Below are 13,617 nucleotides of genomic sequence, written 5' to 3'. Positions count from 1 at the left end.
TAAAACACCCTCTGTATCTCTCTCCTCTTTTAGTCAGGGTTGGTGATGTGTAGAAGAATGGTATGCGACTGTGAGAATCCCACAGTGGATGTGATGTGCTGTCCTGAATGCGATCCCCGCCTGAGTTCCCAGTGCTTGCACCAGAACGGTCTGTTGGCTTACAGCAATGGAGAAACCTGGGTGGAAAACTGCCAGCAGTGTCAATGCATGGTGAGTGGAAACACGCTGTGTGTTGCGTAATGCAGTACTGCAGTAATGCACTATGGTTACCAGTTTAGCTAAGATAAATCTGAGTATCGTTGCCTGGTCTGTACTGAATGCTATGACGAACGGTACTGCCTAGTGGATAGTTACATGCATATCTAAAATCATTTTCAAGTCTTGTTGATCTGATAGTTGCATTTACATTTATGCATTTTATGCAAATATGTAGTTTTATCAGTATGTATGATCCCTGGAACTCGATCCGATTACCTTTTGCACTGCTAATGCAATGCTCTATTAATTGAGCAACAGGAATTTTTACAACAGGAAGTTTCCCAAACCCCTGGTGGTTCGCATGGGAATTGCAGGGGTTTTGTGAGTTGATTAAAAAATAGGGTTGCATATCCATTAATCGCGATTAATCGTTTGCAGAATAAAAGTTTTTGTTTACATCATATATGTGTGTGTACTGTGTGTAATAATTATGCATAAATAAATACACTTGCATGTAGGTATTTAAGGCGTATTTACATGTGTATATAAATTTTTATATTTATATATAATTTAAATTATATATACATATTTATTCTATAAATATTTTTTCTTAAAATTATACATGCATGTGTGTATATTTATTTATACATAATTATTATACACAGTACACACATATATATGATGTAAACAAAAACTTTTATTCTGCAAACGATTAATCGTTATGCAGCCCTATTAAAAAATTAATCAATTACAATTAAAGGGGACATATCATTAAAAAATCTGACTTTTTCCATGTTTAAGTGTAATAATTGGGTCCCTAGTGCTTATATCAACCTAGCAAATATTAAAAAGATCAACCCAGTAACTTTTAACCATTCTCTGCAAGCATGTAAAAAATAGGTAATTGAAATTTGGCTCCCTTTGGGGCTGTTTTCACTTGGTATTAAGAATATTGTGTTTTCGTCGATCGGATAACAAGTGGACGAGAGAGAGACATCACGTTTACACCTGGTATTTAAATCTGTTTCTTTTGTCCACTTTTGACCGCTTTTGTCCTGAATACTGTAAGGGGGTGGTCTATCGAGACTGTGGGAGAGTCTCTCTGTTGTCATTTAAACGCGAGCGGGAGTAATGACGAGATTAAATGGATGCACGAATTTTATGTAATAGTCCACTGCTTGTGTTGTAAGTAAACATGCTGCACAGTGTTTTGTACATGTATATGTTAGAGCTTTCTCTGATATTTTAGCGCAATTGATGAAATAAGATCGCGCAACTTTCACACACTTGCAAAATGAAACTTAGGAGATCAGCCGCTTTAGTTTTATGAATGAAAGGCTACAAATAGTGCTGTACAAGTTTTTTTTGCTTACCCCTTTGGCAGATTTTTTTGCTTGTTTTATGCACAAAATTACTTAAATTTGATATTTTTTGGTCTAAAAACTAGACTAATTTTCTTGGGTCGTTTTGCTTATCAAGAAGAAGCATCTTAATTTAAGAATTTACTGAAAAGAAGACAAAAATACTAAGAGTTTTTTTCTTAACTTCTTACACCCTGAAGCTATTTTGGGGATTTTCGCCTGGATTTGGCCTACCCAATTTCAAAAGCATCCCATACCCACATGCAGAGGTTTACATACAAAAGTTTGGTATCATTTTACAGGTAACCCTTTGAAATTACATAAAACACTGTTAAAAGTGGTAAACATGGTTGTATGTGATATCAGTCCTCTAATAAACACAAAAATAAATAGGCGCTTTTTGATGTTTTTTTCTAAAGTTTTTATTTGAAAGTATATAACTCTGGCCCTGGGTATCTCAGGTCCCTGCAGACAGTTTTGTTTGATTCCAGCAATTGTCAGCTTACAGAGGAAAAAGGAATTTTTTCTCTATCATAATCTATGCAAAAGTTATTTTACTCCAACTGAAGGGAGGAATAATACCCTTTTTGTATACAATTTCTGCCTAAGAACATTTGAAGTGTCCCCATAACCACATACAGTGGAATAAATGTAATTTCTTTATATCATTTTAAAGAAAACCCTTTGAAGTTACATAAAAAGCTGCTGTTTGTGACAAATATTGTTATTTATGTTGTTTTCCATATGATGAAACACCAAATTTTCTTTTTTATGTTGTAAACACTGTCTTTGATAGTGTATAACTCTGGTTCTGGGTGCTCTAGCAGACTGCAGACAGTTCTGGTTGTTACCAGCAGCAGACAGTAAACACATAAAAAAAGAATGAACTCTTTAGCATGTTGCATTCAAAAGTTATTCTCATTTTACTAAAGGGTGTGAAAATACATTTTTCATATAAATATTAATTTTTTGTTTTGCACATATAATAAATAGCAAGGGATTAATTATGCACACAACCAAAGAAAATGCTGTGAATGGACTCATTGTTTAGAGTAGGACCTAAAATAAAAGATGGTGTATCATTTGTGGCTATATGTGCTATCTGAGGCAGTCCACACTCAAGTTTCCCATATGTTTACAAAAGACAATTTTTTACCTCATTATTCATTCGATGATTGTTGGATATTTGTTGATATTAGAACAAATATAACGCTGTAGCCTTATTCCTGAGAGTGAGAGCTTTCATTTGATATAAGACTTGCCCATGTTTGTCATTTTTGAAAAATATGAAATATGTAAATATTAAATGATATAATAAAATATTGGGGGGGTGATAGTGTAAATTAAGTGTAAATAACTTTCTTACAGTAAAAGATGTGTCAAAGTGATTCATATCTGCAGAAAGTAGAGAGTCTAAGCTTTCAAACAGTATCTCATATGTGTTACTGGGGTCCATGACGGAGTATCAAAGATTAAAAGAATATTTTATATTAAGTCAAAATACGAAATTCTGGACCCGGGACAGGGTCCTCAGGGTTGAAGAGGTTAAAAATAATTTTTTGCAGTGCAGTACCTCAGATTAGATAAATGGGCGGAGAGAAGGCGGTCCATGTGGCTGTTCGAACACATTCATGTGCGTTTACACTACAAAAGCAATCTGATCGGAAGGGTTTTCGATTACCTCTGAATGTGGTTGAAAGTGGTCGAAAGTGGACGAGCTCAAAACACCTGTTTTTTTGAACATCGTTTACACCTGGCATTAACGTTGTCCACTTGTGATCCGATCGACGAAAACGCATGTTAATGCCAAGTGTAAACAGCCTCCTTGTGATGTCAGAAGGGGATAATACCACCCCTTAATCTGGATTATCCAACCATGACACTGCAATTTAGTGCCATTCATTTGCATTTAACAGAACACACCCAAAAAGGCACATTTTTGCTCACACCTACAAAGTGGCAATTTTAACATGATATAATAAATTATCAAAATGATATTTTGAGCTAGAACTTTACATACGTTCATATGGGGACACCAAAGATTTATTTGACATCTTAAAAAGTCTTCTGAAATTGACTAGATCGGTGCTACCCAATTCTGGTCCTCGAGGACCCCCTCCCTTGAGGACCAGGATTGGGAAGCACTGGACTAGATAACTCATCAATGGCGGGGAAAGTGTTAAATAGTGCACTATTTGAAGGAAAATCCTTTTTAAGTGGTTTCCGAAATGATAGTGGACATTATTGGGTGCACTCATTCAACCCCACAATGCACTGTAATAATGAGTGTACGACCGACCGATGTGGCTGTGTCCTATTCCAGACACAGCATGTACATAAGTTCAGTATAAATAGTTTAATACTTTATAGCTCAGTGGCATTATAGCATTAAATTTGCAGCGCAAAAGGTCATGGGTTTGAACCCAGGGAACTCAAGTACTCATAAAAATGTATATCTTGTAATGCACTTTGGATAAATGTGTTCGGCAAATGCATGAATATATATAAATATAAATACTGTCAGTGTGCGCATTACATTCTGGTGCATTCTAGCGATCAGTTCTCCAAAATATCCAGTCAGGACATTTTGAGCTAAACCTTGCAGTATTTTACCTCTATGGTGTCTTATTTCCCACCTGCAACTTTCATCCAATACCAGTTTTTCTTTCCTCACGATTTTTGTTCAAGAACTGAATTATAAAGTCCACCAACTCTGTTTTGCTCTCTTCACTGAGATGACAGCGGCTCAGAAACCTGTCAGAGGTTCCCGGTGACCCGCCGGGTGACCTTCACGCTTAAATTTTTCTCTGCTTGAGAGGTTTTTACACTACAAACGTATGAAGCTTGGCCTGTTTTGCTGAAGATTTTTCATGCGGTTGTGAACGACGTGACGGACTTAAGGCTTTATTCGGTGGGGTGATGCTAAAGCTAAGCTCTGGATTAATTGCTGGATAACTGACTTTTAATTGAAAGCCCTTTTTAATCCCGGACCACACTGTAAAAAATTACTCTGGAGGGTGTTAAATTTAACCCATGAAAATTAGTTATAATTTAATTAAGTATATAAGCTAGCAAGTAAAATAAAAAATAATGGGTATATTCTACCTTCACTATCCAATTTTTAACAGTAATAACTGCAATACTAAAAAAATAAGTAACATATACCCCAAAATATTGGCCTTAGCACCGCAAAGTGCGCATGAATCAACATCCAGGCGGGACTCGAGTCACCATTTTTTCATATCATATCGGCGGGAGAACTGCGGTTTGTTGACAGGTAAGTTTTTATTTAACTTGTTGATATCATCATGAATGGAAATGTTAAGTTGGTTAACTGTAAAATCTACCAGAAGTTTAGTCATTTGCGTGCTTCTCTGTCTCTGTTGTTGACAGATTGATAGGTTAGAATATGTCAGTCAGGTTAGCTTTGAATGAAACATCGCCCAGTTCTTGCACCTGCGAATACGAATAAATATCCATATTTATGATTAAAATATTAACTTCCATTATTATTATTTACATGTCTGAATCTCGTGAACAGCGGAGCTGCTCAATATGAGTGGTTGAACTTGAGCAAGCCACGTGACGAGAGAGAGCAGCGGACGGTTGATGTACGATACAGACGGGAGGGCGTCGAGCAGACAAACAAACAACGGTAAAGCTGTCGATGCTAGATAATTACTGTAAAAGTTTTCTTGCATTTATCTGTTAATATATTGAGTTTTGTTTTAGAAGGGATCCATTTATGAAGCCATTTTATTATTATTATTATTATTATCATTTAAGGATATATACTTAACATTGCCTTTCGCTTTTTAATGTCTGTTCAAAAAAGTATTTCGGAGTTCATATGTTATATATGAGACTTGTATATGAAGTTGAATCACTTAAAATTGAATGTAAGTACTTCTTGTTAGTGTTCAATGTTTTATGCACGTGTACTGTGAGTTATAGCATAATATGAAGTTGTATTTTTGCACTTAATAAGTTTTAAATGAAGTTGAAATGTTTGTTTGTATCGATATAGCATGCTAGTCTACTGAGGTAAATGAGATCAATTTTTCCTCTCATATTATTGTCTTCTTTAATTTTCTAATGATAACGTGAAGAACAGTATTTAGGAATCTTGCTTTTAATGGTTTTTTAACATCTCATGAAGCCTTGGTTTATTTTGTTTTATGAAATAATATGTTCAAGAAGCTTTATGTAAAACTATTATATGTTGTATTTCACTTGAAATGTATTGGGGTTATTATACGTCCAATAATTAGTTTTAAATGTTTACAGAATGTTATTTGGTCAATAAAGCAAGCAATTTATGCAATCTTGTGCATGACTATTTTCTTATTCAACCCTCTCTGAATAAGTAATTTGTAATGTTTCTTAATGGCTTATCATTATTAATAATAATTTAATAGATCTGTGCCTTAATACCAATAGGGTTAATGTTATTCATTTTTTTATAAGTAATTAGTTATGAAAAAATAGGTAGACCTTACCTAATTTTTTTTACTTTATCATAGTAATTAAATTTAGGTACTTTTTAATCAAATATATAGGATATAATTTACTCAAACAAAGTGAGTGCAAATTGTTACAACAATTTTTTTGAGTAAATTCTATAGGTTGTTTTTTACAGTGCAGGAATAATCTACATCCATTAAACCAGCTTTAAGACAGGAACATAATCAGAACAACAAGGCCGTATTGAAACTTCTGTAGTCGTTAGGTTTCAGCACATCCATTTTTCTTGCTTTCTTTCATGTTGTTTTTGAATGTGATGTTATCTCATACACTTTCAGTCAGGCTTTCTTTCATCACTTTGAAATCCCCTTCTCATCAATTTTTCCTCGTTCACTGTAAAGAAACCCAGAACTTGAAAGAGTAAAGGAGACGAGGAGAAATAAAGATCGAGGAAAGAGGCGTGCTTTGTGTTTTAAAAAAAAGTGTCAGGAGTGAAAGAACAAAAGAAGTTTTTGGAACCAACTTGAAGACACTGTTGTAGTCAAGGTCTGTGTAACCTTTCAGCAAGCAATAGCCGTCATTTCACCATCTATAGATTCGGATACGAGTGACCCACTTAAATCTGAATTTGGTTACATTATAACTTGCGAGATTAGTTTCTTTTGTTCTGTACATTTTGCTTGGAGTGACCTTCAAACGCTTTAACGTTGGGATTTTAAGCACAACATCATTTTGTCCATTTGTGGAAGCCGTTCAAGAAAAAATCAAAGGCTTGATATATTTTGACACATCACCTGCTTTTCAACTGATGTTCTCTTGAGAAGCAGGACAGAGAGAATAAATTAAACCCTACGCCGACCCTTTGTATGTCATATTGATCCTTCATTACGCGGTCTTCTATGGTTCACCGAGCACTGTACGCCATCCCTTGCAAGATCTTTTATGCATTTTAAGATGCCTTTTTTCTGGACTGCACTTACCAACTGTGGAGGGCGGATTACATGAGCTTCACTCGGGGTCAGATTTATGGTCCCATGAGCTTCCCGGGACCACCCCCTCTCCAAATCTACCTCTAATAGCTCTTATATAGGATAAGGTTATGATTTGTGTTCATTATTGATTAATAATGGGGACCCTGGTCTTCATTGTGCACTGTATGCATCAGTTATTATGGCATCATTTTTCTCTATTACACTAGCACTCCAAAAATATTATATATCGGCTTGTGCACCCTATATGCTCCATTGTCGCTAAGTCGCATCGCCTATGGCCGCTCTCTTTAAAAAATGCAAAGCCCCATTTACCAATATTTCATTTTTAGCACTCCTAAAGTCATATTTAATTAAACCATCTTATTGTAATGATCTAGTTGTTTATAATGGGAACATATTTATTATGTGTGTGTGTTTTTTTCAGCATGGAGAGGTGGACTGCTGGCCGGTATCGTGTTCTCCGGTGTCGGACTGCGAGTTTACTGTGGTTCCAGAGGGCGAGTGCTGTCCGCGATGCGTCACGGACCCGTGCCTGGCCGACACTGTCCGAAATGACATGACCAAGACCTGCGTGGATGAGTACGAAATCACTCGCTTCAGCGGCTCCGCTTGGACCAAACACGGCACCGAATGTTCCCTGTGCCAGTGCAAGGTAAAGTAACCACCCACAGACACAGACTTTATTAATTGTTGGCCACATACATGCTAAATACAGTTAAACTTAACCATTTCCCTGCCAACATTTTTTTTAAAGTGGCCAGCCAGTGCCATAAAATCATTTTTCATGATTTTCACAAAAGTTAAATGACTTGCACAAATGTTCTTCTTTAAATATATGAACATACAATATGAAAGAACAGACCTTCTGCTTTCAAAAAAAAAAAAAAAGTTTGATCCTACCTTCATTTGTTTTCTTTTATCACATCTCAAATGTGTGTAGTTTTCTTCAAAAATACCAAATTCTGAGCAAAAAAGCTGAGATAATTGCATTTTTGTGAAGGACTTTTGATAGAGATCAGATACAGAGATTATCAAAACATGCACAGACATACAGCTCTAGGCTGATACTTCCGGGTTTTATAAGTTGCCACTTGGTGGATAATAGCGATATTACAAATTGCCGGATATACTCGTCATTGGCAAGGAAGCGTTTTCTCTTAATAAATGGCGGGGAAAGAGTTAATAGAGAGCATTATCCTGTTCTGTTCACAGAAAGGTTATTTACACGAGTGACAACTGAATTGTACACAATTGTAAAGCAGGGTTTTTGTTAGCTGAACCCCTTTACCTAAATTATTTACATGAGGTACCCCCTAAGATTTTAAGTAAATATTTGAATAGTTTAATAGCACATTTGCATATTTAACTTAATTTTATTCATTTATTTATTTTTCATACATTCTAAAGTTTTATCAGTGGTATTTTACATAGTTATTGTTATTGTTACAATCATCTGGTAATATGTTGTAGTGTAATAGTCACATGACATGCAGATTAAACAAATAAAATATCTTTAAAAAATTAAAAATATCTTTATTTTTAATTAGTAAAAATCTACTTTGTTAGTAATTGTTTTATTTAAATTTAATTTGAAATTAATTTATTAATTTATTATTAATTAGAAATTCATTCATTTAATTTTTTTTATTTAAAATATTTTATTGATTTAATTGATTTTATTGAGCATTTTATGATATAAATGTAAGTAATTCATTAAATGTTTTTCATCCCCTCACCAACTCCCGGCAATTCCCTCACTAACCACTTGGCCCTTAAATGTTCGTTTACACGACATCAATTTCAACCGTAAACTAAAATGTTTTTATGTGGTTTGGCCATAGGTGTCATTTACACTGGGGAAGCTGGAGACATGTCCCCACCACTTTTTAAAATGGCTGATTTTGTCCCACCACTTTTTGAATTGCATTTGGTTAAAATGTTATGAAAATTCAAGCGAACCAAGAAATATTAAAGGTTTAATTGCACAAAATAAAACATACAATGCAGTTTAGATACAGAAAGAAACAATGTACATTATCCACAGAAAGTAACTTAAACATAATAACTATTACTTTTTCTAAAATGAACCAAAACAAAATTTTCTTAGTATTCAGTAAACTTGTTTTCAGTAAAAATATCAAAAAATTCTTAAATTATGATGCTTTTCTTGATGAGCAAAACGACCCAAGAAAATAAGTCCAGTTTTTAGACCAATTAGATTTTGTGCATAAAACAAGCAAAAAATCTGCCAATCTGAATTTTTTTTTTTTGAATTTAGTGTATAAGAATCTGCCAATCTACCAATCTGAATTTTTTTTTTGCATTTAGTGTATAAGAAAAATTTCAAGATTTTTTTGCTTACCCCATTGGCAGATTTTTTTGCTTGTTTTATGCATAAAATCACTTAAATTTTATATTTTTGGTCTAAAAACTGGACTTATTTTCTTGGGTCGTTTTGCTCATCAAGAAAAGCATCATCATTTAAGAATTTTTAGATTGTTTTTTTTATCTAATCTTTTGTCCCCACCACTTTTCAACACAAACTGACACCCCTGGGTTTGGCTGTTCATTTACACAACGCCTGCACTTTGGGGATTTGAATATGCAAACGTTTGCAGACAGGTTTCAAAGTGCATGTTTTCTGATAACGACGCCTTGTTGCCTCAATGTAAACGACGTAAACGCGAATCCGTGATATGCGCGAGTACAACTGAAACAACAATGCCGTTTATTAAATTGAGTTTACTAACGATTCAATTAGGCTGACTATAATTGCCATTTTTCCCAGACACACCTGGTCAGGATTTTGGGTGCATTCGAATTGCATTGGTCAACTGCATACGTCATCGAGTTTTAATATTTCAGAAAAGCAACCATTACATTCAAGGTAAAAATACAACTTAAGAGAAATAAATCTTGTTAACTGAAATGTGAGTACCTCGATGACGTATGCGGTCGACAAATGCGACTTCCGGAGGACACACCCCTAAAATCCTGGCCAGGACGTGTCCGGGAAAAAATGCACGTATGGTCACCCTAGCTCCAATAAACTTGTTGGTGCAAAAAATGTTGGTGCTTTATATCTTGTCTGATTGAAAAGCAGTTGTCACTCCCAAACATTTGCCGTGTACATGTGGCCAATGAATATTTTGTCACTTCTATCGTTGTTTCTGTGTATTAACGAAACCCTATCAATAAAACGTCTACAGATTTCACAGGGCCTCTGTGTTTCATGGACATCTGGCTAATTAGATTTAAATATTTTAATACCAAATCAGTCAAGGACAATAGCTTTGGTTGTGTGCCCGTGCACAGCTTTGATTTTGATTGTTTCAGCACACATAAATGGTGTCCATTAAACAAAACCTTGCAGTTTGATAGCTCGCACGCAATCATATCTCTGCATTTTTAGACAAAGACATTAAAAGATGGAGTAAAAACATGGACAGATTGCAGAATGTCTAACTGGGTACAGAGTTGTTAAAGTCTCGATAAATATATATATATATATATATATATATATATATATATATATATATATATATATATATATATATATATATATATATATATATATATATATATATATATATATATATATATATGTATATATATTCAGAGTCAGAAAAGGATTCATCTGCTTAAAGCACACATCGTCTCGCTAGCCAATGATAACCATATGAGCTAAAAGATGAATCGAGAGTATTGATGTTTGTTTCATGCTACACACACACACACACACACACACACACACACACACACACACACACACACACACACACACACACACATGTGCATAGGACAGAAATGCCTTGAATATGTAAGTGTCAGATTGGCTACTTTTCCCTTCGACTAATGTCTTCTTTTCTGTCATCTTTATTCTGCTTACAGAACGGTCACATCTGTTGCTCGGTGGATCCTCTGTGCCTCTAATCTGATTCAAAGGCAAAATGTTTGACCTGCTATCTCCCTAATTCTCTCTCTATGTCTCTCTTCCTCTCTCTCTCTCTCCCGGTCTTGACTCTCTGTACAGTTTCAGCCCCATAAGAAGAATGTTTTATACCAAATCTTCATGTGTATTATACCATAATCTCAGTAAACAGATAGCTGACACTAAAGCACTCTTATCAGCCTTTATAACATCACATCACAGCATCATTTTAGCTTCAAACAGTGTTTCAAATTTGCGTGATGCATTCATTTATTGATATTTTATCAACAGTTTCACTGGAAATCATAACACACTTTTCACACTTTTTCACATACATTTTCATGTTTCAATGTTGAAACTGCATTGACAAAATAATGGTTAACTTATTGTTGATCGCAGTGTTTTTTGCTTGACGCGACAAACTGTGTCTTAACCAGACCGTGATGAAACGATAAGCGCTGTCACTTTTGTGCAAATCCTAACCAGCCACGACAAGCGTTTCGTCAAACGCTTAATTTCTATTTTTTGTGCTGTTTATGTTCTGCTTGTTAGCCCCACCCACTGTGAGATGTCATTGGTCAAAAATAATAATAGCTACTTTTTTATATGTATGTAATATGACGCACAACAGTTCAGCTTGAACAGAATAATTGCTTGTTGCTGAATCACATCTGGTTAAGACACGGTGTTAAAGCGTACTTTGTAAATGACCTGCAGGCGTTAGCAGGTGCAGCGTTTACGACTTTCAGTATTAATAATTGCTCAGCTTCCTTCGAGGACAGATATGATCTTGATGTTGTGAATAGTTTATTTAATGTGTTTGTTTTTCACGTCTTATGAAATCTGTCTTTGTTTTAACGCTTTACGTCGCACCTTTCGTCAAATTGATGTTTTGTTGTTTCATTTAGTGGCTTGTTACACTTTTGTGTCATTATAGTGAAATAAAAGATTAACATTGAAAAAATTGCCAGATGCGTCATTGTATTTTTTATTTGTGTAAAAACTTTAAAGGTAAATTCTCACATTTCAAGTTGATTTTTTATGTTAAGAATGATGTTTTTATGAACAGTTCAGTGGACAGTAGCATTATTTTAATTTTTACAGGATTTTTTTTTACAATTTTTACAGAATTACAGGATTTAATACTGTAATTACGAATATGTTCAAGTTAAAGAGACACTTGCTTGTAAATTTCATTTTATTACTTGTAATCTTGTTTAATATGTCTTGGTGGTTAAATGGTTGGCCTCATCTCTCATTATCTTTCTCTCTTTCATACCCAGCTTTCACACAGGGGATTACTGCAGTCTGATGGGTCTCATTTCTGCAGTTTTACAGATTAGACACCATACTGCACTTCTGATGTCAATGTGCCAACCATATGTCAACATTTATCTGACCTATGGTGTGTCTCTTTGACCCTGGGCATAAGAAATGTGTGGGAACAACACTGTTCATCTGTTCTCATTTTTCACCTCTCAAATATGGGTAGGTTTCTTCAAATTTTGAACAAAACGCTGAGATAATTGCATTTTTCTTTGATACATTTTTCTTGGACTTTTCTTAGAGATCAGATTCAGAACGATGATCAAAACATACACTGAGTATTTACTGTTTTTGAATCCATAGATGCTTTAGTGTTTTATAAGTTGGGTTAGAGCGCCATCTTGTGGGTAATATGGATTGCCGTAAAAACTCGTCATTGGCAGGGAAACGTTTTTTTTTACTGACGAGATAACTTATCAATGGCGGAAAAGAGTTAATTATGGAGAAAACTTAAAGGGACACTCCACTTTTTTGGAAATCTGCTCATTTTCCAGCTCCCGTAGAGTTTAACATTCGATTTTTACAGTTTTGATATACATTCAGCTGATCTGCGGGTCTGGCTGTACAACTTTTAGCATAGCTTAGCATAATCCATTGAATCTGATTAGACCATTTAGCATCGCGCTAAAAAATAACCAAAGAGTTTTGATATATTTCCTATTTAAAACTTGACTCTTCTGTAGTTACATTGTGTACTAAGACCGACAGAAAATTAAAAGTTGCGATTTTCTAGGCAGATATGGCTAGGAACTATACTCTCATTCTGGCCTAATAATCAAGGACTTTGCTGTTGTAACATGACTGCTGGAGGCGCAATGATATTATGCAGCAGCCAAAAATTATCCCCTTAGTAACTTTCAATAGCAGGGGACAATTTTCGGGCACTGAGTAATATCTTTGCGCCTCCTGGTTATTTTTAGCACGATGCTAATGGTCCAATCAGATTCAATGGATTATGCTAAGCTATGCTAAAAGTGGTAGCGCCAGACCCGGAGATCAGCTGAATGGATTCCAAAACTGTAAAAATCAAATGTTTAACTGTAGGGGAGCTGGAAAATGAGTCTATTTTTAAAAATAGTGGAGTGTCCCTTTAAAGGGATAGTTTGGCCAAAAATGATATTAAACCCATGATTTACTCACCCCCAAGCTGTCCGAGTTGCATATGTCCATCGTTTTTCAGACAAACACATTTTCGGATATTTTAGAAAATATTTTAGATCTTTCAGTTGATTAAATGTAATGTTACGGGGTCCACCCATAGTCCACAACCTTCAAGTCCAAAAAAAGTGTGTCCATCCTTCACAAATTAAATCCAAACGGCTCCAGGATTATAAACAAAGGTCTT

General features: G+C 34.9%; 1 protein-coding gene across 1 annotated transcript in view; it reads left to right on the top strand.

Annotated features, from left to right (window-relative positions):
- Positions 1 to 11,912, top strand: part of nell2b (neural EGFL like 2b) — a 59,507-nt gene extending 47,595 nt beyond the window's left edge. Inside the window, exons 18-20 of the mRNA XM_065289792.2 lie at positions 34 to 210; positions 7,440 to 7,667; positions 10,907 to 11,912. Coding sequence (XP_065145864.1) covers positions 34 to 210; positions 7,440 to 7,667; positions 10,907 to 10,948 — 447 coding nt within the window. The 3' untranslated portion in view covers positions 10,949 to 11,912. The remainder of the gene's footprint in view (positions 1 to 33; positions 211 to 7,439; positions 7,668 to 10,906) is intronic.
- The last annotated feature ends 1,705 nt before the right edge of the window (positions 11,913 to 13,617 follow it).

The sequence above is a fragment of the Paramisgurnus dabryanus genome, chromosome 1 (genome assembly GCF_030506205.2).
Source record: "Paramisgurnus dabryanus chromosome 1, PD_genome_1.1, whole genome shotgun sequence".
Classification (NCBI taxonomy): domain Eukaryota; kingdom Metazoa; phylum Chordata; class Actinopteri; order Cypriniformes; family Cobitidae; genus Paramisgurnus; species Paramisgurnus dabryanus.
The sequence above is the reverse complement of the archived record's forward strand: the minus strand, read 5'-3'. Positions and strand labels throughout refer to the sequence as shown.